This window comes from Eptatretus burgeri, chromosome 10 (assembly GCF_056783735.1).
Source record: "Eptatretus burgeri isolate ZD-2024b chromosome 10, Ebu_testis_v1, whole genome shotgun sequence".
Lineage (NCBI taxonomy): Eukaryota > Metazoa > Chordata > Myxini > Myxiniformes > Myxinidae > Eptatretus > Eptatretus burgeri.
Genome location: NC_140970.1, coordinates 41,515,006 through 41,542,173, shown reverse-complemented (window position 1 = coordinate 41,542,173; position 27,168 = coordinate 41,515,006). Strand labels below are relative to the sequence as shown.

The 27,168-nt window shown below is 46.8% G+C and overlaps 1 protein-coding gene across 6 annotated transcripts in view; it reads left to right on the top strand.

Annotated features, from left to right (window-relative positions):
* The window catches only part of WDFY3 (WD repeat and FYVE domain containing 3), a 343,927-nt gene that overhangs the window by 254,226 nt on the left and 62,533 nt on the right, over positions 1-27,168 (top strand). For all 6 annotated transcript variants that reach the window (XM_085897990.1, XM_085897992.1, XM_085897991.1 and 3 more), the window contains 9 exons: positions 12,754-12,808; positions 13,457-13,576; positions 13,757-13,874; positions 16,216-16,322; positions 16,948-17,101; positions 19,459-19,550; positions 20,021-20,233; positions 25,205-25,352; positions 25,502-25,656. In XM_085897990.1, coding sequence (XP_085754116.1) covers positions 12,754-12,808; positions 13,457-13,576; positions 13,757-13,874; positions 16,216-16,322; positions 16,948-17,101; positions 19,459-19,550; positions 20,021-20,233; positions 25,205-25,352; positions 25,502-25,656 — 1,162 coding nt within the window. The remainder of the gene's footprint in view (positions 1-12,753; positions 12,809-13,456; positions 13,577-13,756; positions 13,875-16,215; positions 16,323-16,947; positions 17,102-19,458; positions 19,551-20,020; positions 20,234-25,204; positions 25,353-25,501; positions 25,657-27,168) is intronic.

Sequence of the window (27,168 nt, the reverse complement as noted above, 5' to 3'; positions counted from 1 at the left end):
AAATGGCCGCCATAGTGGTCATATTGGACTTTGGACCAAATCCAAAATCTAATGGTTTTGATGATCTAACATGGATCTAATGGATCTAACATGATGCAAATCTAATGGATCTAACATGATCCTTGGACCATACCTAATCCCCCACCAAGTTTCGTCGAAATCCGTCCAGGAGTTTTTCTGTAATACTGTTCACAAACAAACAAACAAGCAGACAGGGGTGAAAACAGTAACCTCCGTCCATCTTCGATGGCAGAGGTTAATTAAACTATATATCTTTAATACCCATGGAGTTCTTCAAGTCGTTTTTCTCATAGTTGTCATATTTGTTACTAGCAGTGGTCACACATGGTTTGAGGGTTTAATAATTTAAATCCACTCATCCTCTCTCCCCCCATTCCCATGAAAAATACGCGACTCCGTGAATGAGCAATGTTGGCTTTTAAAATATTTTGATCAGCTGCCATTCCGAAAGTTTTTTTATCGACTATATCCAACAACTCGGATAATGATTTTGTGTTGTCCTTTCTCTCCCTCAAAATTTTGCAAACTTTTTGTTCAACTTCCCACTTTTTATGCCTCTGCTGATGAAGTAGCCAGAGGAATTATGTTATGGAGTCGTCCTTCGGTACTTACGTCCATCCATCCGTCCGTCCGTCCATGCTAATTTTCTCTTATCTCTCGAACCTCTTATCCGATTGACACGAAATTTTCACTTTTGGAAAGGTGAACGAAAGAACGTCTTAATGATAATTATGTCAGAGGTCACGTGGTGTGGCAGCCATGTTGAAAAAAAGGAAACTTTTTTTTTCACCTCCGGGTATCTCTGAAACCGTACCATGGAAAAAATTGAAACTTGGCACTTGTCAAGTGCCCCAAATGGGAAATGTGATTATTTTTTTGATCATGTCAGAGGTGGCTTTGTTATGATGTCATTATTGCATACGTCGAATGCTTTATCCCATCAGTGTGAACATTTTTTGAGGGTCATCTCAGTGCTAAATTGTATGGGGAAAATACATTGATGATGCCATTGGCCACATGGTTTGGCAACCATTTTTTTTTTAACATAAAAACCTTCATAAATTTTCTTCTTCGAAACTGCTAAACAGATCAAGGTGAACCTTAACAGGTATGACAGCCTTTCGATGAGGAACAAAACTTTCTCCACCTATGACGTCATATGTCACATGGTTTGGCAGCAATGATTTTTTTTTAAAGAGTAAGCCTTCAAAAACACTCTTTTTCAGAATGGTTTGATGGATCGAGGGGAAACTTCCCTCCATCTTCCCCTCGAGGTGTTGAATCATGAGTCGGAGCCGCTGGGATTACGGGTTTCCTGGGTCAAAACTAAAATGCAGATTTCAATGACATCTTGGATGCTGCTTTCTTGTCTCTACCTGTTTGCGGAGAGGATGTTGAGGTCACGGAGAGATTCACTTACCTTGGCAGTGATATTCATGTCTCTGCTGGCTGTGAGCCAGAGGTCAATAGACGTCTGGGTCGGGCCTGGGGAGTCATGGATTCACTGGATCATGAGGTGTGGCGCTGCCGGTACCTGTGCAGGAGGACGAAAGTCCGAGTCTTCAGGTCCTTGGTGCTTCCAGTCTTGCTCTATGGATGTGAGACTTGGACGCTGACCAGGGATTTGAGATGGAGACTTAATTCCTTTGGTACCAAGTCTCTTTGGAGAATCCTTGGCTATCTATCACTGGTCAGACTTTGTGTCCAACGAGCGGTTTCTGAGAGAGACTCAGATGAGATTTGTTGCCTGCATAGTCCGTGAGCGTCAGCTGCGGCTGTATGGACATGTGGCTCATTTTCCTGATGCTGATCCTGCTCACCAGATTCTCTCAGCAAGGGAGCCTCGTGAGTGTAGGAGGTCAATGGGCCGACCACGTGCCTCGTGGTTGCGGCAGGTTGATCGGCATCTCCAGGAGATGGGGATGGGCCAAGCATCTGCCTGGGGGATGGCCAGATGGAGGCCCCTGGAGTAGCGGCGGAAAGTTAATGCAGTGACACGCTGCTCTGGCGCATGCTCCCATACCTGACCTGACCTTCCACAAGTCTTGGGGATATCAGGGTGTTCACGAATAATATGTCACATGTTCTGACAGCCATATTGGATTGAACGAAAATCTTTAAAAAAATTTATTTCTCTTGAACTAATTCATCAATCGACGTAAAACATTACAATTATGATCTTGTCATATTCATGGGGAATATACATATATATATATATATATATATATATATATATATATATATATATATATATATATATATATATATATATGTAAAATTTCAACCTGATCAGATGCATGGTCTGGCAGGCAGAATTATTTAATATTTTGAATCTGGCTTTAGGGATTTAAATCAAACTTGGTATTGTACACGTCTGTATAATGATGTAATAATGTGGGCGGAGGAATATCTGTGGATGTCGAATCGTGCTGTTCTAATTTATTTTAGAAAATGCCCTCTCTTGACCTTGAATCAAGGATGTAAACAGTATCCCCTGCCCCCTAATTTAGGGATCACAGATCATCAATTTAGGCCCAAGTATCAAGAATGTAAGATGAAGATAGCATCACGTGACTGTGACACTGACACCCCCCTGCCCCCCCCCCAGTGACTCTGTGAAATTGTCGGAAGTTTAATTTGTTAAAAACTGCCACATGACAACACAAAGTTAGCTGCTGGCTGACAAGTCACCTGTGAATATGACACTTTATAGAGGTGCACAGACATGGCAGGATTGGCAGGGAGCTTACATATGGAGGGGTCATTGTATACATGTGTAGTTATTGTGATGTGTGTGAGTGTGTCATCAAAAAGTGAAGATGTTGTCAGTATTTGTTCATTCTTAAGATAATTTCCCTGAATGCAGGAGGAGGCCATTACACCCATCAAGCCTGTGCATTGGTTGCCAACCTATGTTTGTTTGTCCATGCTCTATCCTTTATATATTGTTGTGGTTGACGAAATTCGCAAACCACCATTCAGGTCCCTTAGGTGAGATATCTCTGTAAGTATATGTGTAGTTAGGCCCAAACCCGTTGTTTCGAGGGAATAAATGTCATTCATTCGGGCTGCGACCCTTCTAGATAGCCGTTTTTCTTTTACTATCTTTATTTTGGACCAGCCGCCATTACTACCACCACCAACCACGTCTCAACAGCCATCACACAACAACCACCAGCCGCAACGCCGCTTCACAACAACAACAACGCCAACAGCCACGACCTTTACCGTCACCTCTCGCTCTCGCAACCATCGCATCACTGCCATTTCCGCGCCGCTTGTGGGCACCGATACTGGACTCGTGCAGGGCGCGCACCGAGCAGCGTGTGCAGAAACATCACAGCCTTTCCGAAGAAAACGGATCAAAAACGACTCACGCCCACTTCTGTTCCGTCCTATCGGCGAGCGTGGGGCGATTTGGCCCCGCCTCCAGGTGCGTTGGAGTAATATCGCTATATGCAAATTCATGGATCAAAAAGCATTCACGCCCACTTTTCCTCGGTCCAATGGGGAGCCAGCCAGAGGTGAAGGGTCGGAGGTAAAGGGTCGAAGGCGAAGGAGCGAGGCCCCGGGGGCTATAAAGGGCTGCGTTCGCTCGCCAAACAGGCAGTTCGCAGGCAGTTGAGTTGGGAAGAAGAAGCAGTAGGAGTCAGTTAAGAGTTCGGAGTCAGTGAAGAGTTGGGACAAGTCAAGAGAGGAGTCGGAGAAGGCGGTTGGACGGAGCTGTGGAGAGGTGGCGGCGGCGAAGGCGGTCGAGGGTGTGCTCGTGTCGGAGTCGGGGAGCTGCGGAGGGAGAGGCCGGCGGCGCGACCGAGGTCGTGGTGGAGACGCTCGTCGCGGGACCCGAGACAGGGAGATATCCTCCTTCCCCCGAGCATCAACAACCCCCTCCTGTTTCCCCCCGCGCTGAGATAGTGCGAGAAGGGGGCCCCGTTCCCACCCACTACCAGACACTCTCCGCGAGGCCCGCGGAGTCGGGGCGCCACCGCCATCTTGCAACTCATCACCAGACGGGTAGGCTCGACGCGGTCTCGGCCCCAGGCCCGTCTGCCCCCCCCCTCATAGTGGAGGGTGGTCCCTTTTTCTTTTGCTTTGAGTATATGTGTTGTCGGCGCCGTCTGTGAAGTAAAACTGTATAAGTGTTGCCGTGTGCTCGGTGGTCGGTTAGCTCTGCATTGTCTTTTGCTTTTACATTTGCTTTTTGTGCATTATTGTGTGTTTCTTCTTCTTCTTTTACACTTGCTTTTGGTGAAATTGTATACGTGTGCTTTCCGTTCATCGCGAAATAAATGTGCTTCATGTTGAACTGTTTTCCCGTTTCGCTTCGTCTTTTCCTTTATTGAATCTCCATCTTACTTCACGTAAAGGGTTGGTCGTGGGCTAAAACGCCCGATAATTAATCGAACCGTCGAGGCCGACGATAACACCGCTCGGTTATCCCGATAGTACGGAACGGGTCGCTTAAAGTGGCCCGTGTCCGAAGTCGACCTGCGGCGAGGTGCGATCGCCGGTCTACCCTCCGTGTGGGTACTTAGGTAGGTCGAATTTGGCGAGCAACCCTATCCCACGCGGGGGCCGATTGGCACGATCGTGGTGAGGCCGAAAGGTCCACCCGTGACTAGTTCCCGGCGTTAGTCCGAGAGGGTCACGACGGGATTGTCCGTCCGGTGGGCGACGTGCCGCGATTCGAGTTACGTGGCCGTTCGCACGCCGGCGGGCGCGAATCCGTAACACTGGTGTCAGGTCGTGCGATATAAACTCATCGCCCTCCTCGCAGCACTGGTATCGGAGAACGGGAAAACGGGCTCTCCTGTCTCCAGCTAAATTCACGGGAATCGGTCCAGGGGTGAGAGGAGCGACCCCCGATTCCCTCCAAATTACGAGCGAGCAAAATTAACCCTTTACGAGAAATAAGATGGCGTCTCAAGGCGAGCGGGAGCCGGGGGTATTAGAAATGGATGTAGAATGTGTAGAATCCATGGTCCAGAATGAAAACCCCGAGCAGGAAATGTTGGTTGTGCAGGAACACGAACTCGTCCAACTGAACCCAGAGCCCGAAATAGGTGCGGCGGCGGCCGCGGTGTATGACACCTCCCCTCCCCCCTCTCCACCAAAACCCCCCGACCCTTGCCGAAACGGCTCACCCAAGCGCACCCGACATGGCCCAGCTATGCGCCATGCTGGCGGCAATGACAGCGAGGATGGATGCGAATACACAAAAAATGGATGCGAATACACAACAAATGAACGAAAAAATGGATGCGAATACACAGCAAATGAACGAAGTGAAAACGAAAATGGATGCGAATACACAGCAAATGAACAAAATGGAAACAAACGCACTCGAAATGAAAGAGCTGCGGGGTGAGACGCAGAACATGGGCCAAAGCCTGCAGGCGGGCATGAAGGCAGTGGCCAGGGAGCTCAAAATGGCGACTCCGCGTGTGGGAGCGAACGAGCTGGGAGGGAGTGCAACGGCTGTCGGGCCCGCGGTGGAGGCGGGTAAGGAAAAAATAATTCGGGAGACAAGAGACGAGGTGAAAGTAATTGGGAGGGAGAGAAAAGAACAATTAATACGGAAAGCAAGGATGAGGTACGCGGAGATCGTGAAAGAGCAAGGAGTGAAAAACAGGGAAGGACGGGAGCGACTTAAAGAGAAAGCAAGGTTGACCTACATAAAGATAAGGGAAAGACACCAGAAAGAAGCGGAGACCAACCAAGCGGAGAAACAGGAGGGGACAACAGAAACTTATAAATGTATAGAGACACGGGAGACAGAAAAAATAGATGAAAGACTACACGATGAAAACGGGGTGGAAAAAACTAAAGACGAACACACACACGGAGGTGGTGGAGGATAATGGGGTGAGCTGGCGGACCGTGCAGGGACCCGGTGCGAGCAGCGGGATAGCCTCCTCCAGGAACGAGGGGAGGGAGTATGCCCCCTTGAGGCGAGTCACGACCAGGTGGGTTCGGTCGTGCTTTGCGAGGTTGAGGGGACGAGTGCTGTGGACGGGTGCACGCCGAGCTTGGGGGGTATAGAGGCCCCGGAGACCCTTGTGGGGACACGAATCCCCAGTGTGGTTGTCCCGGTGTGTGTGGTGTCGAGGTGTGTGTTCACGAGTGTGGCGAAATGCGTGCTGCAACGCACGCATAGCGCGGGTCCAAGGGCGTGTGTGAGAGCGACCGGGTGGGTGACAAAGACCCCGTGTGTGGAAGCGACCCCGTGTGTGAGTGGTGTGGTGGCGATTGTGCCGGAGTACGTGCTTCCCAGCACGCCGTGTGTAAAAGGGGCACCGCAAGTGGAAGAGGCCGTGTGTGTGAGTGAAACGGCCAGTATGAGTGAGGCACCGCGGGCGAGTGCCCTCGCGTGTGTGAGTGGTATGGTTTGTGTGAGGGAAATGGCACGAGTGAGTGGAGCCACGTGTGCGAGGGAGATGGCATGCGTGAGTGAACGGCCGAGTGCAAGGGAGACCGTGTGTGTGAGAGAGCGGTATGTAAGGGAGATGTCGGTGGGCATGTGTGAACATGCAGCCGCGTCTCCCGGTGTGAGTTTAATGGTGAGGTGTGTTAGCGTCGTAACACGCGGGAGTGCGTGTGTCGAATGGCGACGACGGCGACATGTGAGGGAAGAAAGCCGAGTAGCGGCTGTAGTTGTTTCGGGGACCGTGCCGGGTTCACCCAGCAGTGAGCACGAGATCCGTGCTGTGCAACGCACGAGGCCCCCACGTGCTCGCTTGCGAGAGTGAAGTCCCGGTCCGGAAACGCACGCGGTGGATTTGCCGATCCCGCGGACGGACAAAGTTTAGGCAGGATAATGGATTTGGACCGGACGGGTTCTCCACGCGATCGTGTGTGTTAAGCTCCAACGGGCATAGCACATGTGTTCGCGTGGGGAACCCCTCGAGACATGGGGCTTGTGTTTTTTTATGCGCATGGTGACGTCATGGCTGCACGTGGGGTTGGAATCCGGCAGGAGGGGTATCCCTGCCGGATGGTACCGTCCAAGGAGGGACGAGGTACACGTGCAGCTGCATGACGTCACGGGCAGGTGCAAAGTGCGCGAGCTGTGAGTTGCCGCGCTGGTGCTGCGCATGTGGAAAAAAAAAAGAAAAAGCAAGCCTCACTTTCGGGTGCACAGGATTCCTGGGCAAGGGGTGGAAGACCCCCTTGACCAGGGCACAGGATGGAAACTAGTTAGGGGGAAGGGTTAGCTTAGCTAGACCGACTTCATGGGGCAGGGGTAAGTCCTCATGGAGTCCGTGGAATGGATTAGTTAGAGGGATTGTAGCCAGATTTAGGTGGGGAAATGATTTTTTATTATTTGAGGACATGGACAGACTTGTGAGTGTGTAGAGTTGACGTAGTTTAGCTACGTAGTGTTAAAAGGAACGTGCTACTAGTTTAAGGGACGACGTGGGAGCACGAGTTAGTTAGGGGAGGTAGTTAGAAGGATGGCAGAGTTCAGCGGTGAGTGTGTTGAAGAGTTGGTGAGTGAAGTGGAAGCATGTGCTTGGTGAGTGAGTGAGGCCAGCGGGTCTGTGTGAGTGGAGCGAATGGGGAATGCATGGTGCGATGAGTGATTGGGGGGAGGAGTGACTCCCGCCCAAGGGACCCCGGGGTCAGTGTAGAGTGAGTTAGCTGGGTTAGTCAAATTAACAAAAATGGAGGTTGTGTTGTTGTTGGTGGGTGTGTAGGCTCGAAACCCGTTTGGAGGGGTGCAGGAGCCCTGTTGACGGGCTGGGAGCGTGGCTGCGAAAGGTGAGTATCGCTGAGTGGGTACCCCGGGCACCAGGCTAGTCGGCCGTGGTAGGCCAAGGGCCCATGGGGGGCCGGGATAGCGTAGTGGGCACGGGTGCGCCTGCTTGGTGCGGGGGCCCGGGGTGCCATTAGCCGCGTGGGCAGTGTTGTGGGCATGGGTGACCCTCGGAAAGGGGCCTGGGAAGCCAGCCTGCCACGTGTGCGTTTCAGGGGAGGTGCCATGGGGGGCACTCCCCGGTGTTAGGGAGCTGGTAGGCTCGGAGGCAGTGTAGTGCCCGGGGGTGCCATAGCGGGAGATTCGGCAGAGGGTCGTGCCTGCCAAAGGGAGCCACGTGTCCCAGCCATGAGACCGTGTGAGGGCACGGAGAGAAAATTGGGGGGCGAGGCCCGAAATTGTGAGGACACCAACACAGGCGACGGGAATCTGGGTTGTTAGAACCAATAGTTTAAGCGCGAGGCACTTGTTGAAAGCCCCGGGGTAGTTTAACAGTTAAATGGTTAGGGTAGATAGGAAGTGTACCCCTCTGCACCATCCATCCCTTCGCTCTCGTTGTGGGCCGCTGGACCCACTTTGTGTTATAGATCGCTGAACTCTGGGGAGGCCATTCTGAGGCTTCGTTGGGCCTCGACACAGGACGCTAGCTCTCCCTTGTTCCCCTCCGGGAAGGGAACGTAGGGGTTGGGAGTAGGCTAGGTGACAGAATAGGTTAGCCGAACAAGGACAGTACAGGGGGTTAGGGGACGATTTATAGTGGGGAAGTAAAAAAAAAAAAAAAAGTTGGGGCTAAATTGGGGTTTGACAAATTAAGGGAGTGGGTATAGACAGTGACAGGCAGAAGCGATAGGTTGGGAGGGAGACCGTAGGGTAGGTCCGAGCCCGCCTTCCGAGTGGCTAGCACCACCGCACTCCCTCCACCAACCTCCACTGAACGGCAAAGGCTGGCCAGCTTCATCTGCTGGCTGCGTTGCTGCAAGGCAGAGGCCGGCCAACTTCATCGGCAGCTGTTGTTTTGCTGCAAGGCCTGTGCCGGCTGGATCGTCTGCAGCTGTTTTCTGCAAGGCCTGTGCCGGCCAGTTCGTCTGCCGGCTGTGTTTGCCTGCAGCGGCCTTCTTCTGCAGGCTGTGTTTGCCTGCTGCCTTTGCCATGCCATGCCCACTGCCCCTGTTCACCAGCCCCGTTCAATTTTTGCTTTGCCCCCCCCCTGTTCATTTCCATGTGCGCCAGGATCAGAAAGCAACAGTTTGCAAGCTGCGAGAACTGCCCTGTTGGCAGCTACAACACGGGCCTGCAGTGGCGGCCCGTGCACCGTGTTTGCGTCCATCCATTCATCCATCCATTCGTTGTGTTCATTGCATGTGCCACTTGAGCTGGCACGGAGACTGCGTTTGTGCAGCCCATGCACCGTTGTGGTTCACTGCGTTCAGTTCAAAAGGGAAGGCCTTGGACTGCGTGTGAGCAGCCGGCCACGTTCCCTGTCGCCTGCATTGTTTGAGTCAGAGACTGCATGCGAGCAGCCTGGCTCCCTGCTAACTGCTTTCTTTTTGCAGAGTTCATTGATCCTGGGCCATGGTTTCGTGTAAAATTTGTAAGTTAAGGTAAGATGTAATGTAAATATGAGTGCGCCCCCGGCATGTCTGTCCTAGCGCCGGCAATTTTATTTCAGTCGTCCGTGTGAGTGAGTTTGTTTAGGTAGTTACTCAGCCCTCAGGTTATTCATTTTGGGGACACGAATACCATGAATGTCGCACTCAGGGATCCGTAGGTAAAATGTACTAGGGGAAAACTACACATGATGGCACACGAAAATTTGACGACTCTGGACGAGTCTGTAAAAAGGGGAGGGGTAGTGTTGTGGTTGACGAAATTCGCAAACCACCATTCAGGTCCCTTAGGTGAGATATCTCTGTAAGTATATGTGTAGTTTGGCCCAAACCTGTTGTTTCGAGGGAATAAATGTCATTCATTCGGGCTGCGACCCTTCTAGATAGCCGTTTTTCTTTTACTATCTTTATTTTGGACCAGCCGCCATTACTACCACCACCAACCACGTCTCAACAGCCATCACACAACAACCACCAGCCGCAACGCCGCTTCACAACAACAACACCAACAGCCACGACCTTTACCGTCACCTCTCGCTCTCGCAACCATCGCATCACCGCCATTTCCGCGCCGCTTGTGGGCACCGATACTGGACTCGTGCAGGGCGCGCACCGAGCAGCGTGTGCAGAAACATCACAGCCTTTCCGAAGAAAACGGATCAAAAACGACTCACGCCCACTTCTGTTCCGTCTTATCGGCGAGCGTGGGGCGATTTGGCCCCGCCTCCAGGTGCGTTGGAGTAATATCGCTATATGCAAATTCATGGATCAAAAAGCATTCATGCCCACTTTTCCTCGGTCCAATGGGGAGCCAGCCAGAGGTGAAGGGTCGAAGGTAAAGGGTCGAAGGCGAAGGAGCGAGGCCCCGGGGGCTATAAAGGGCTGCGTTCGCTCGCCAAACAGGCAGTTCGCAGGCAGTTGAGTTGGGAAGAAGAAGCAGTAGGAGTCAGTTATGAGTTCGGAGTCAGTGAAGAGTTGGGACGAGTCAAGAGAGGAGTCGGAGAAGGCGGTTGGACGGAGCTGTGGAGAGGTGGCGGCGGCGAAGGCGGTCGAGGGGGTGCTCGTGTCGGAGTCGGGGAGCTGCGGAGGGAGAGGCCGGCGGCGCGACCGAGGTCGTGGTGGAGACGCTCGTCGCGGGACCCGAGACAGGGAGATATCCTCCTTCTCTCGAGTATCAACAACCCCCTCCTGTTTCCCCCCGCGCTGAGATAGTGCGAGAAGGGGGCCCCATTCCCACCCCCTACCAGACACTGTCCGCGAGGCCCGCGGAGTCGGGGCGCCACCGCCATCTTGCGGCTCATCACCAGACGGGTAGGCTCGACACGGTCTCGGCCCCAGGCCGTCTGCCCCCCCCCCCCTCATAGTGGAGGGTGGTCCCTTTTTCTTTTGCTTTGAGTATATGTGTTGTCGGCGCCGTCTGTGAAGTAAAACTGTATAAGTGTTGCCGTGTGCTCGGTAGTCGGTTAGCTCTGCATTGTCTTTTGCTTTTACATTTGCTTTTTGTGCATTATTGTGTGTTTCTTCTTCTTCTTTTACATTTGCTTTTGGTGTAATTGTATATGTGTGCTTTCCGTTCATCGCGAAATAAATGTGCTTCATGTTGAACTGTTTTCCCGTTTCGCTTCGTCTTTTCCTTTATTGAATCTCCATCTTACTTCACGTAAAGGGTTGGTCGTGGGCTAAAACACCCGATAATTAATCGAACCGTCAAGGCCGACGATAACACCGCTCGGTTATCCCGATAGTACGGAACGGGTCGCTTAAAGTGGCCCGTGTCCGAAGTCGACCTGCGGCGAGGTGCGATCGCCCGGTCTACCCTCCGTGTGGGTACTTAGGTAGGTCGAATTTGGCGAGCAACTCTATCCCACGCGGGGGCCGATTGGCACGATCGTGGTGAGGCCGAAAGGTCCACCCGTGACTAGTTCCCGGCGTTAGTCCGAGAGGGTCACGACGGGATTGTCCCTCCGGTGGGCGACGTGCCGCGATTCGAGTTATGTGGCCGTTCGCACGCCGGCGGGCGCGAATCCGCAACAATATGTTGAGTGGCAAGCAAGGAATCAGCATGTACTTTTTCTTCTCTTTTTTTAAATTTAAACATTCTTTGGTATGACTCGGCCAGGGTTCGAACCACCGAGCTACCAAACTCAGATCAGATGCTCTAACCATTATGCTCCCGACTGTTTTTTTGTACAAAGATTTGAGGCTTGTGGAAGACCTCTAACAAGTAACAAAAAGACAGACAGACAACCGAACCGAAATGCAATACCCTCTCCTCCGGCGAGGGTAATAAACAGAGCAAAAACTGCGTCCTCCCTTCCTTCATTGCCCAGCAATGACGTCATGCATCACCTGGATATGGAATTGCGAAGGAGCGGTTTACAATATAACAGTAAAACACAGCGTATCTGGTCTCACATTTTGTGATATTACATTCTTCATCCAACAAAGATTGAAAAGCTGCAAGTCCTTCACGAGAGAGGCCAAACCCCTCAGGGTAGCCACAATGTATTGTCATCCCTTGTAAAAATTGTGACATTGCCTTTTATCATATTAGCTGACAACACTGAAGGCTTCTACAAGTTCTACCACATAAATTTGCAGCATATGACACTGACCTTAAGTATTCAGTGGAAACGTTTGTGCTCCATCATTGTCATTACAGAAAATAATTTTGCGCCATGGTCTGTGGTGGGGGGACGTTTTTTTCCAGAGCATTTGTGGGGTGATATGATTAAAAGCAAGTCTCACTCCACGTGGTGACGTTCACTCAATCTGAAAAGGGGATAAAGGACACAAATTAACGCTCTGGACAAAAAGGAAATGTCACAATTTTTTTTACAAGGGATGACAAAGACATTGTGGCTACCCTGTACATCACATCCGATGATGGGTCTTGCAGACACGCATGACAAATTAACCAGTAGCGAACAAACCAACCTGGAAAGCCATCTGCACCTCACCACCTCCACTAAAACCTCCAGGATGTGACTTGCCCTGGAAATAATGGTGCCACTTGAACCGGCTCTGCCTGGTTTAGCAGCACCATGTTTGCCTGGGGACGAGCAGAATCACGTTCATGTGAGAGTGGTGATCCCAGACTGTAGACCATTGAGTAGTGCAGGACTGCTTGGACTTCCTACCTGGAAGGGGGTGTCAGGAACTTCAAAGCCTGATGCACCTATGACTGGCTGAGGACAACACTTTTTACTTCATCGATACCGCACTAACCTTTTGTCACAAAGCAGGTTTGTGCACTGTTTTTGAGTAAGGTGGTTGCCTCGTGTAATGAGTAGTGTCAAACCTGGACAGGTTTGTTGACACACATTTAATGCAGAGTGTGTCCTTGATGATGCCTTTATTTCTTTGTAGAACTGGATTGCTGAGCACTCTTGTGTGGGAGAAGTCAGTCACACAAAGATGGGAGGTATGTTTCGATGTATCAGAGCCCTATTGCTTTTCACTTTCAAGTCGGCATTTAAGTGGTACTTTTAGCAGCATCTCACATAGCGAACGCTGCTCATGGAGAGCTCGGCATTGTTCTTCTTCTTCTTCTTCTTCTTCTTCTTCTTCTTCTTCTTCTTCTTCTTCTTCTTCTTCTTCTTCTTCAGACAAAACCTTAACCTCAAGGACTCGGCTCTTGTATATACAAGATCCGGATCTCCTTAAATAATAAGCACATGTACACATCCTCGCATTTACGGTTCCTTTTGAGAGCGTCTATCATGAACTTTTAAATATATTCGGCCATTTGCTTTAAAGTTTCAAAAAGTTCACGTTACCATTTAAAGATTATCCCATTTATCGTATTGTAATTTCGTAAATACACTATATATCATACATACATAAATACATTATGACGGGTCTTGCTATTGGCTTAATCAAGGCATGTGACGAAATATCAGAAGTTGTTGTTGTTTTTTTATTTTATTTTATGTTTTTTTTTTTTCGCCGACAAAACCTTTAGGATGCTGCTCTTGGACACATTTGTCCTTGCTTTTACTATGTGCAACAACAATATAAATTGTACAAAACCTTCAAACACCAAAAACGCTTTTACTTCTGCCTTGCACAGCGTGGGGAACTCAGCAACTTCCAGTACTTGATGCATCTGAACACGTTAGCTGGTCGCTCCTACAATGACCTCATGCAATATCCAGTCTTTCCTTGGATCCTTGCAGACTATGACACCCAGGTGCATTGGAAGTGGCTCTGCTGAATGCATTTGTGAGAATGAGGTTGATTCGCATGATATCATTTCAGAAATAAACATTGGAAGTTAATGACTCTTTGATTGCCAGAGTAGTATCATTAGCTGATGTTAGTGCTGTTTTTAATGAAACATAAAGACATGCAAACCAATGGCTTTTTGCAGGAACTGGACCTGTCAAATCCCAAGTCATTTCGGGATCTGTCAAAGCCGATGGGCGCGCAAACCGAGGAACGACTAGCCCAGTACAAAAAACGATATCGTGATTGGGATGACCCAACAGGTACTTCACTAAAAAAAAAGTATACAAACAAGAAAAACAATGTCTATATATATGTATATATATATATATATATATATATATATATATATATATATATATATATATATATATATATATATATATATATATATATATATATATATATATATATATATATATGAATCCGTTTTTTTTATATATGTTGCTGTATTTGTATCTGTTTTTTTTATATTGCTGTATTTGTAATTATCATGTTTGGGAACAATATCTTCAGCAATCCTTAATTTGCATTCACACAATTTTAGGAAAGTAGGTGTACAACCTTTTAGCAGGGATAATTTTACTTTAAATTGAGAATAAAGAAGTTATGCTGACTCTCATGGGTAGCTGGTCAGGGATGGTTGACTTGTTGAAATAAACAACTTGTATAACATACGAGCAGAGCCTACCCATCGCTTTGCTGATGGACCAATTATTCGTCCTGTTTGCCAAAAAATTTGTGTGAGAAGGAGAAGGAAAGGAAGACAAATTTACCCCTGCATAGAGTGCTTTAACCCCTACTCCCCACCCTCCCATCCCCATCCTCACATCCAGCTCCACCCTCCTGCTTTGGGAAATCCTGAAGAGATGTGGAGTGCCTTCAAGACCACCTTCCTTGATATTGCCGGTGGATGTCTTGGAACTCACCGAAGGGCGAAGAAGAAATTTGTCTCTCAAGAGACACTGGATACCATTGACCAGAGTTGCAAGGCCAGACTTAATGACAGAGCTGAGCTGTTCTGTTCAGGGACTTGAGGCGCAAAACAGTATGTGTGCTGAGGGTAGACAAGGAGGCCAATGTGCGAGGAATCTGTGAGGGGGTAGAGCATCACCTGTGGTCAAGTGATTCTCGTCCTGCTTACAGGGGAATTTGTGCATTGCGTTCATTCAAGCCCGTCCCTCGGTGTACTGCAGTTAGAGGGGAGGGTTGTGGGCTATTGACAGAGAAGTGAACACTCGCTGGGCCAGTTACTTTGGGCAGCTGTACCAGGCTGACCCACCAGCTGTGGAGTTGGATGTCAGGGGTGTTACTATCCCTATTGCTGACCCTCCAATCAACTGTGATCTACCTTCTTTGGTGGAAACACAGGCTGCGGTGAACCGGTTGAAATGAGGTAAAGCTCCTGGGATTTGTGGCATCCATGCTGAACTTCTCAAGGCTGATGGAAATGCTGCACTCATATCATTGCATGCAGTTCTGTGCTTTGCCTGGAATACAGGCATCATCCCAACTGACTGGAAAAGGGGCCTTGTTTTCCCTCTCTGGAAAGGGAAGGGTGATCACCAGGACTGCAACAACTACCAAGGGGTGACGCTGTTTTCAGTGCCGGGCAAGGTCTTTGCTCGGATAATAATTATTGATAGGAACAATGGAACAATAAAGAACAAGAAATGAGAGAGAGAGACAGACAGACAGACAGACAGACAGACAGACAGACAGACAGACAGACAGACAGACACAGAGACAATAGCGTTTATATGTATATATGTAGATGATGACATCAAACCAAATACATAATTGTTTATTTAAGATAAAAATCCAAAGAAACTCCTATTTTGAAGTAAGCCAGTGGGGTTTAACCTGCTGCACATGGTAACCTTAGAGTGATCTCGGGCTCCTGAAGGAGCTTTTGCATAAATCACCTTCGGGGAATGTATTAATTAGTGGGACATTACTGCACAATGGACAAACTCATATGGGATTTTGAACCTGGGTTCCCGACATTAAAAGTCAAAGGTTCAGATGGGAAAACTGAAGGGTCGCTCAGATGGCACAGCAAACCCAGATTGGAACAGGGTTTGCTGTGCCAAGTGAGAAATTTCCTCATGGCGCCGAGATCATGGGTTCAAAATTAATCTACTGTATTGATCTGTCCATTTTCTATCAATGTCTTTGTATACCTTTTAAATTTAATGAATGGCTCTTCATATTCTTGTCCTACATGTCAAAAAACTGCAAGCTCCTCCAAAAGCTTTACAAGCCGTATTTGAGAAAATATATACAAACACATGCACGCACACACACAAGTGTACACACACACACACACACACACACACACACACACACACACACACACCAACAGAAAACACACACACACACACATATACACACACACACACACACACACACACACACACACACACACACACACACACACACACACACACACACACACACACACACACACACACACACACATCCTGCATGTAAACACACGTACAAGCACATTAAAACCTAAAAAGTGTTGGAGGTGATGAAAGCTTACAAATATTTGAGTAAATGATGAAAGTAACTTGCTGTGTGTTTTTTGTTTTTTTTCAGGTGAAATACCGGCATACCATTATGGTACACACTATTCCTCAGCCATGATTGTTGCATCCTACCTTGTGCGAATGGAACCTTTCACACAGACCTTCCTTCGTCTTCAGGTGTGAAGATTTTGGCAATATTCAAGATTATGGCAATTTTTTAACTTTCTTCTGCGTATTTGAGCTCATTGTTTTTTCATGTACATATCAAGTCCCCACTTCACCCCCATATGTATTTCCTCATGCATGTGTGTTCCCTATATGAATTTGTACCAACTCATCCATACCTTGAGTGCATGCTTTCTGCCCCAGCCTCCCTCCACCACCCCACTACAACTATACTCTTACTTTCACCCCCCCCCCCACAACTCCATCTCAAAGTGTGTATGGTCCCTATCCCCACCAAGTGCATGATTTATTGTCATGCTCTCATGTGAGTGAACACTCAGGTATACATAATCCCAGCGCTTAATTTTACCTATTTTAAACCCCCTTCCCCATTGCACATTTTCTAAGCCCCTCACCCCTTCCTTCTAAGCCCCTCACCCCTTCCTTCTAAGCCCCTCACCCCTTCCTTCTAAGCCCCTCACCCCTTCCTTCTAAGCCCCTCACCCCTTCCTTCTAAGCCCCTCACCCCTTCCTTCTAAGCCCCTCACCCCCTGCATGCTCACTTTCACCTGGCATCTTCTGTGTATATTTCTACTATCACTTTTTCCTCATTTTTCTGTCACTTAATTGCGTTCAGGGTGGCCACTTTGACCTGGCAGATCGCATGTTCCACAGCGTGCGTGACACTTGGTACTCTGCATCAAAACACAACATGGCTGACGTCAAGGAGCTTATTCCAGAGTTCTTTTACCTTCCAGATTTTCTACTAAACTCAAACAACTTTGACCTTGGTGAGATGCAGTTATGTCCTTATGAAGTGATCTCTTTGCAATGCAGTCTATTTTTTGTAAGATTTTCTTTTTACAACTTGGCATGTTTGATGTTGATATGTTTATTGCAAAGCTCATGATTCTGGGATTCTGGGTTGAAATCCCATAAACTGCTGGATTTGACCATTGTCTCAGATTGTCTTCAGAAATAATGTCAAAATACACTTATATCCTCGAATGTATTTGTACAATTTGTGATGTATGTACAAGTCCTTCCATTAGACTCTGTACTAAAAAAAAAAAGAAAAGCATGTGATGTTTCACAATACCATCTGAGATCATGTACAAGGTCATATCTGAAAAATAACTCTCAAACCTGTCTCCCTCCTCCAAATCCTGGTGGCATCTCGTTAAGTCTGTTTCTGGTGTATGTTCCCCCTCCATCCCTTCCCTTACCTCAAAAGGTCGCACAGCTGACACTGCATGTGAAAAGGCTGAATGCCTAAACTCCATGTTTGCCTCTAAATCTTGTGTCCCAAACCCATCACTTTCTGTACCCACCTCACCCAGTTGCACCCAGCTGTACCTGGACTCTGTGTCCTTTTCTCCTGACAAGGTGGAGAGCTTGCTGTCAAACCTCAACTCAGATTCTTCAACAGGTCCAGACGGCATCAGCCCACGTGTCCTAAAAAGTTGCTCTGCTGCTCTTGCTCAACCTCTTCCTGTTCTATTCATCCTCTCATTTACTCAAGGTCATCTTCCATATGCTGGGAAATCAGCAAACATCACTGCCCTCATAAAAAAGGTGCAAAAGCAGATCCCTGCAAACTACAGATCAATCAGCCTGCTCCCAATCATCAGTGAGGTTATGGAATCCATCATCGCTTCAAACAGTAAATCCTTCCTCTTCTCCAATGGCTTGATTTGCAATCATCAATTTGGTGTCAGACCAGGTCACTCTACCCTGGATGTACTGCTTCTGCTCTCCCATCAATGGATGTAGATCCTCAATGCCAGGCATGAAATCAGAGCCATCCCCCCAGACATATCACGTGCTTTCGATACGGTCTGGCACCCTACCCTGCTCACCAAACTCTCTTCCTCTGGTGTCCAGGGCCATCTCCACTCATGGCTTGTAGACTTCCTCTCCTGTTGCAGTCAATGTGTGGCCCTTATTGGAGTTTTCTCATCTCCTCTTCCTATTCAGGCTGGAGTTCCTCAAGGCAGCATTCTGGGCCCTGTTCTTTGTCTGGTTTTCATCAATGATCTCTCCGACTCTCTGGAAAATCCTCTTTTTCTCTTTGCCGATGACTCCACCCTCTGCCGTACCATGTGTCATCCCTCAGACCGGCAAGCAGCAGCTTCTTCGCTCACTGCAGATCAGCGTAAAATCACAAACTGGTCCAACACGTGGAACATGTCTTTCAATCTGGACAAATCTCACACTCTCACAATGTCACTTCGAAAGGACCATCCTGAACCCCACCCACATCTACTTTCTCAACAATCCTCTTGAAGAAGTCCTTTCATTCAAGCTTCTGGGTCTCACTATTTGCCATGTTGTTTCCTGGGAAAGCCTAATTGTGTATTAATTAACTCACATGTTGTGCACTATCTTTTTTTTTTTTTTTTACTTTATTTTTTCTTTCAATTTATGTAACTTACCAAACCCCGGTGGCATAATGATTGGAGAGTCCGCTTTGAGTCTGAGAAGTCGGTGGTTCAAACCCCTGCCAAGCCATAACAAAGTCTTTAAAAATGGAACATGATGCTTCCTTGCTTTATGGCTCAGCATTTGAAGGATGGAGCACAGACAAACAACCATAGGTTGGCACTGGTAACTTGGGTGTTGATGTGCTTAACGGCCTCCTCCTGCGTTGAAGTTCTTTGTTCGTAAACATGTTTTTAAAAATATCTCTCATTAACCTGACAGAAGGGAATTTAGCCAGAGTAGCAACACACAAAGGCCTACTACCTCGTTTGAAATAATAAGAGATCTCTAACCTCCACAACCTGAATGCAGCTGAGGTAACTGGCTTTACATTTCGATCTGAAGGATGGAATGTCCCAAGATGTCGGACCCCTGCAAGCACCGTACAAGGATTGTTTCCACAAGGGAAACAAATCCTGGGCCAAATAGCTCAGAAATGAGCAAACTACCTCCTGAGCTATCTTGTCTTTTCTCAGTTAAAACCCATGTGTGGCTTTTGTTGCAACATGACTGTCTGTTCATGACATGAGCTGCTGAGTACCAAGATGGAAAGTTGACAATTTCAGCAAACGTTTCACAGCTTCACCACTATATATTCTCTAACGAAAGTGTTTCTGGTATATTTGAAGAGCAGGGGTTGAAATTATTGAGTGTACATCACCTGCAGGCTGTAAACAGAATGGTATACACCTTGGGCATGTGATTCTACCAGCCTGGGCGAAGGGAGACCCACGTGAATTCATCCGCTTACATCGAGAGGTTCGTGCAAAACCTAAGCCCCACTTCTTCCCTCATGATCCTTTCATCCCCATAACGTTTTATTTGTTGCTTCAGTCATATATTAAATTCATTTTTATATTCCATTTTTTTGCTAAAATTAACCCTCCCCTCCCCCGACATTGGCCTTGCCACCTCATTGTCCTCTTTTGGAACCTCCCACCCCCACCCCCACCCCAAACTTCCTCACCTTCTTTTCGTCTCCTCATACCCACAGCCATCCTCCTTCATGCCCTCCCCACATCAATGCCCTCCCTTTGTCCTATCCTCTTTTATCCTCTTCCCATAATGTCATGTTTACCTCCCAAGGCCCTTTGCTTTTCCTCTTCTCTTGCCTCCCACACCTTCCTCGGCTGCTCTTTCTTCCTTCCATAAAATTTGTTTCTTCTCCTTGTCTTTGTCTTCATAACGCTTCTGTTCTACCCACCCATTTTGGCTTTCACTTCTTGCAGGCCTTGGAGTGTGACTTTGTGAGCAGCCACTTGCATGAGTGGATTGACCTCATTTTTGGTTACAAGCAGCAAGGTCCGGCAGCCGTTGATGCTGTGAATCTGTTTCACCACCTTTTCTATGAAGGTCAGGTGGACATTTACAACATTAATGATCCACTAAAGAAAACTGCGACCATTGGCTTCATCAACAACTTTGGACAGATCCCTAAGCAGGTGTGTGAAAAACAAACCCCACCGTCACAACATTATTCTTCAAGATAATTACCTCTGCCACCGAAGGTTGCAGAGGTTATGTTTTCACTCCTTTCTGTCTGTATGTCTGACTGTTTGTTACGTGCAAAAATCAATGATTCGTGGGGAACACCTTCCTGAAAAATTCCACGAATGTCAAATCCGCGAATGTTGGGCCATTGTTTCAATCAGAAAAAGGGGGATACGTTCCCGGTGGCGCATGATTCATCAGGGAAAATAAAAAAAATCCCATGAAAAACCACAAATACGTGATGCACAAGGCTGCGAAAGTAGAAGCATGTCAGAAAACTGCGAACACATGAAGCACAGGGCCATGAATCATTTCATTTTATTAAAGAAAACATCTTTGGTGAAGACAGTCAGAAAACTGATAGATACAAGGTTGACATCCAAATGGCAAAAAAAAAAAAACGTGTTAAAATAAATGTAAACGCACCATTATCACATGCAAAATTAAAACACAATTCAAACAAATATTATGTATGCAATTGATATGTACACCTACATATGTTAATTAAACATTTCGGTCAAAAAAGGAATTATCTAATTTTTGTACCTTTAAGTACCACTGAGGTAGGTCGAGATGTTGAGCATTTCTGAGTTGAATATTATATCTCGACACAGATTGACGGGTGGAAGGAAGAATGCCACGGTGACGATCAGACTTTCGAAAACCAAGTCCAAAATGCAAGAGAAGCTCATTCCGGCATTCACTCAACAATTGTACATCAAAATGACTGAGATGTTGAGCGTATGACTGAATCGTAATAAAATGGAGTGCACACTTCTGGAGTCGTTCAATCTCATCACTCTGAGCCCTTGTAATGCCAGGACTCTACACGGGCACAGGAAACTCTAGCAAATCGTGGATGAACACTTTGTATATTTCAACAAGATCTGGGGCACTCGCACTGAATTTCTTCAAAGTACAAAGAACGTAGAGTCGTCGTGCAGCACGAGATACAATCTGCTGGATTTGACTATTCAACTTCAGATCTGATTGGATTATTACAGCAAGGAGAATGAATATGCCTGGTGTTGGCTTAATGGTTCGGCTGGCGGGCTTGGGATCCTCGGGTCCTGAGTTCAAATTCCGCTCAGCTGTTGAATTAATACCAGGTGGGGTTAACTCGCCCTGCCATCTTTCCAAGGTCGGCAAAATGAGTGCCAACTTGCTGGTGTACTCTGTCGGAGTGGCGACCTGTCCAGGATTTTGTCTAATCGCCAAGGAGACTGCTTAGGCAGCACCAACACTCTGCACAGAGTATGGTCCCGATGGATGGATAGATGGAGAATGAATGATTGAACATTTTCCAATGGGATGCTATCATTGACAATGTTTAATTGCTATGGGACATTCTGAACGAAAGATATTTGCACGATCTTTCATTTCTCCAGCTTTGGTCTGATGGCATGAAGGCAACACCAATCACTAAGTGCCTCAACATGGGCTTCCATCAAACTTTGTTGAGTTCTCTGCAACACTTAGACCCTGCTCAATTTGTCCACATATTTCCAATGGTATCTTCTTGTTACAGCTGCATCATTCACCAGAACAAGGAACAGAATTGGTCCTAGTTCTGTCCCTTGTGGAACTCCGCACAAGAGCCACAAGGGGTTCGTTGTCTACTATTGATAACGAACCACTTGGGAATGATCGGAAGAGAAACTACACACTTACCGTAGAATGGAAGCATCAACCCTAAGCTGAATGAGCTTTTTGATGACCTTGGAGTGGTTGACGAGGTTGAACGCCTTTGTAAAGTTGACAGTGCAAATGTTTGCATAATGACCTCATTGGTCAAGATTTTGATGTATAACATCCAACATGTGGACTAAATTGTGGTTGATAGAGCTTCCTTTCATGTTCCAATGCTGTGCAGGATCAATGTGAGTTTTAAAATCGAACATCAACCAGTCGGAAAGAAAACTTTCAAACGCCCTCGCTAAAACAAACGTAATTGAGATGGGGGAAAAGCTGATCAAATTCAGTAACACGAGGAGTCATAGGAATCACACATCCTGAAACACACTTCCATTTAGCAGGGAAGTAACCATTGTGCATGCATTTGTTTAATATCTTTGTAACAGGGCCTGAGATTTCAATTGCAAACTACTTGAGAAGATGGATAGGTACATCACTGGCATGTGGTGCCTTGGATGTGTTGAGACGTTTAAGATGAAAGTAAACCTCGTGCTGCTGCATTATTGGTGGAGGTGCAGATGCTGGAAGATATGCCATAAGAGTTGCTGGGTCCAGCGGAGGTAATGCAGTACAGATGTGGGAAAAATGCATATTAAGATCATAGGTAGCTGACGGGGAGATTGATCAGCAACAGCAAGATTAAAGGACTACTTCTTCATTCCGTTCAATATAATCTAATCTGTCTGTGCCATTTTCCAGGCTCTGATCTTTTTGAGGTGTTCAACTTTGTTCTGAAAGTAACCTGACAGCTTTTTTGATGTCACACTGGACTCTGTTCCGTGGTTGATGGTATCAATCAAAATCACCGATATCATGTGCAGAGTCCCATTGTACTATTAAACGGCGGAGATTTCCATTGAACTATGGTTTGTCCCTAGTTCTTCACTTAATCACTATCTCATGAAAGCATCGTTTGTATTGCATCATAAGGGTACTATGTGAAATTTCTACCATTTCATCAGGATTATCTGCAGAGTTCAAATCAGCCCAGTTATACTCCATAATCCATTGTCTAAAATTTTGGATAGATGATTCATGAAAAGGTCTTAGTTTAGACCTGGTGAATTTCGGAGCTTGAATTGAGTCATGCGGTGAGGCTACAACAACCAACATGGTCATCACAAGATGCAATTGGGGTGCATATTTTCTGGTTCAGCATAAAGTTCTTGAAAGTTTGTCAAAATTTTATCAAGTATTGCAGTGCCTCTTGTTGGTGTTTCCTTGTGCTTTTGTTCTTTATTAACTGTGTCAACAGGGCATGTTCAATCACATTGGTGTGGAGATCATTAAAATCCCTCATGACGAGTACAACTGCCCCTTTCCGTTGAATTGATCAGGTCAACCATCTCAATCACTTGGTGTATTATCTCCTGATGGTAGGGAGATCATGGTGGAACATAGACAACGCGTGCATGGACGTTACTCATCAGATGCACAGTGGATGACGATGTCAGTTTTTAACCCAAAGAATTTCAAGATGTGTTGGGACAAGATCGTTCAACACTTGTCGGGAGTTGATATCATTTCGAGCATAAAATGCAACTCCTCCTCCCATTCGGCCATCACGGTCAGAGTAAATGCTGGCAAGTCAAAACATGTGTATGGCAGAATTAGTATAAACATGCCTCAAAGTCTTTATTCTGACAGGTTTCCAAGGTTGTTGCTGACAAGGGTGTGGATCCACAACTTTTATTCGATGTCGCATTTTTCCACCAATTATTGAAATAGACCACAAATCCACGTTTATGTACAATACCAAAACTGGGAATGTTTGTAAAAATATCCTGGGGTAAACTAACTTTCAGCTGATGGCCACGATTACGAAACTCCAATAGTTCTGTGTTTGTATATCGAAAAACTCCTTTTTTCTGAAGGTTGTTGCTGAGAAGGATTGGGATCTACAACTTCAATTTGATGCCATATTTTTCTACCAACCTCTCGCGGTGCTCTCACGCAACACCGTCGGGCGGGATCCTCACCGCCGTGGCAGTATGGCAGGCACGAGGTGCACCGCCGGCCCGTCCTACGCTTTGCGTTTTGTGCTTTGCGCTGTCCGTTCAGCTCGAGGCGGAGGCGGAGGAGGACGGAGCCATAGCATACTTGTTGGTACCCGAAAGATGATGAACTATGCCCAGGCTACACCCCGTGAGGAGCGCAGGGCGCGTGGCAGCGTCGCCGACACGGAGCCGCCGTTGAAATACCACTAATCTTACCGTTGCTTCACTAACCCGGTGAGACGGGCAGTGCAGACGGGCCTCCTGGTCCGGCCGGGGGGGGGTCCCGCTTTTCTGGTGCGAAGCCCAAGGGACGGTCGACGGGTCGCCACTCCGACACAGGATACCAGCATGCTGGCACTCATTTTGCCGACCTTGGAAGGATGACAGGCTGAGTTAACCCCACCTGGTATTAATTCAACAGCTGAGTGAGATTTGAACTCACTCGGTACCCGAGGATCCCATGCCATTCACCCTAACCATAAAGGCATATAAACGAATGAGCGATAACTTTCAGAATCACTAAACTTTCTCTTTCTTGCCATTTCCAATCAAAATCAAATAAGGGATTGGTTGAGGGATTATCTTGAGACTTACATTGTCTATATGTGGTGGTCTTGTCCTCTCTGTTCCCTAATCGTTTTAATTTCGTAGTTTTTCACTCAATATATTATAACTCAACATGCGCAGACTTTACTCCATGGCCACTGGAACAACAAACAAAGAGAACTCTGTCTACTGAAAAGGCTGGGGCCAGCATTTCGGTCACCAAGTAACCTTCAACCGGGACCATGTAGAAGAAAGACATGTACACAGGATCTATGATTTCCATCCACAGAGGAAAGATTGTCATATTGGTCTTGGGTGGTGGCTGACCGTGATTAGGCAATGATGAGAATCCTGGTGTACTGTTGGAAGTGTGGGTCTCGTGGTTTCTTGCATTACCCTGCCTCCACTTCCCCTTATGTCCCAACTTCCCTCTCTGTTAAAGCCTCCATCTCCCGAAGGCAAATCCTTCGTTGCCCCCACTCTGACCCTTTCTCTTCTCTGGAGCGGTACAGTAAGATACAGGCACACATCGTCTGCACAGCTCATTGAAGGTTCCTTGGTGCCAAAAACATTGGACCTGACTCTTGCCGCACCAATTGCTCCTGGTTGGTTGTGCCTCCAGCTTACCGACCATACTTGTTTCTTCTTAAGTTCTATCTCAAATTTTGTTTTTATGTTTTTCAGCTCTTTAAAAAGCCTCACCCTCCAAAACGTGTGAGAAGCAAGTCCAGTGGAGAAAACCCAAGCTCATCACTGGCAACAAGTGGACCAAATGACAAGCTCTTCTTCCACCACCTCCACAACTTGAAGCCTTCCCTCACTACAATCAAGGGTGTGCAATCTCGTGCATCTCTTTGTTATTGTATAAACAAACATACCTTTTTAACACACTCTATCTTGCCCATATGCAATGATGTACAGTTCATTCATTAAAGAAACTTTCTTAACAAATAACCTATCCTCCTGTCTCATCATATACAGAACTGCGGGAAAGAGTGGGACAGATCGTGTGCTTAGACAAGCTTGTCTTGGCCGTGGAGGAACATCGGCTCTTAATCCCTCCTCAGTACAACCGTACTTTCTCCTGGGGCTTCGCAGACCTTAGCTGCCGGCTTGGTTATCACGAGTCTGACAAGGTCTTGATGTTTGCCTTTCGTCAATCTTTTCACATTTAATGTAATAAAATAAAAGTTGAAACATGTCATATGACGACCGGCCTATTCTGGCAGATCAGATTGGCTGCATAAAGCAGATGATTGGATGATTCAAGCTCCATTACATAAATTTTGAAAATAATACGTCATTTTCTTTCACAAAACACAATAGAATTACTAACAACTTGTTTGTGTTGTGATTTTGGTGGAGTCATGGTAAGTTAAGTCCAATTCCTTAAAGTCTGAGTCTGAATTCTTGCCTTGGATGGTTTTGATGATGGATTGATTTGATTTTCCATAATTTGCTTGGTTCCCTAATTCTCTTTTTGAAACATTGCACTTTATTGGTCTCGTACCTTTGGACTGCATTGCACCTTTATTGGTACCTCCTGGTTTTGTTTGTCCAGTAATGCCTCGACTGCAACCATAACCTCATTGTCATTATCAAAACTCTACCACGAAGCTCTTTCTTCAACTTTGTCAATAGGTGGAAGTCTGAGGGAGCCAGGACTGGTGAATAGACTGGATTGGGGAGTAAATGAAAGCAAAAGTTTATCTTTGTGTTTCCTCCAAATCTGTCTATGTGGGGTGATGCATTGTATGTGCAGAAGGAGCAATCCTCGACACAGGTTTCCCGCGTGCTTGTTCTTGATGGCTTCTGTTTCATCAATATAGTATACCCCATTAATGGTCTTTCCTTGAAAGACATAATCAGTCATCACCCCTTAACCTTCACAGTAAATTGACCACTGCCTTTTCAGCCGATTCCTCATCTTCAAACTTTTGGGGAGGTGGAAAATGTGTGTGCTTTTGCTTCAATCTTCAATGTTTGGTCTTAGAATCTGTATTGACCCCATGACTCATCTTGATCCACTGATGCAAAGTGGTTACTCCATGGAGTTCTCAACGGATGTCAAGTCGAGCTTACTTCTGATCAGCAGAGAACATTCTGGACACTCACCTTGATTAAACCTTTTTCATGCCCATTGTTTCATCGGGGAGATGGGAGTACATTTGACCCAGTGCAGATGCCCACTGTCTCAGCGCACAGTGCCTTCAGAAAGTATTCACACCCCTCAACTTTTGTCACATTTTGTTGTTACAGCCTGAATTTAAAATGGATTAAATTTAATTTTTTTTTTGTCACCAATCTACACAAAGTACCCCATAATGACAAAATGAAAACATGGTTTTAGAAATTTTTGCAAATTATTTGAAATGAAAAGCTGAAATGTTTGACGTCAATAGGTACAGGATTCAACCCCTTTGCTATGACACTCCAAATTGAGCTCAGGTGCATCCAATTTCCTTTGCTCATCCTTGATATGTCTCGACAATTTAATTGGAGTCCACCTGTGGCGAATTCAATTGATTGGACATTATTTAGAAAGAAACACACCTTTCTATATCAGGTCCCACAGTTGACTGTGCATTCCAGAGCAGAAACTCCACTGTAAAGTCCAAGGAACTGTCTACAGAACTCCGAGATAGAAT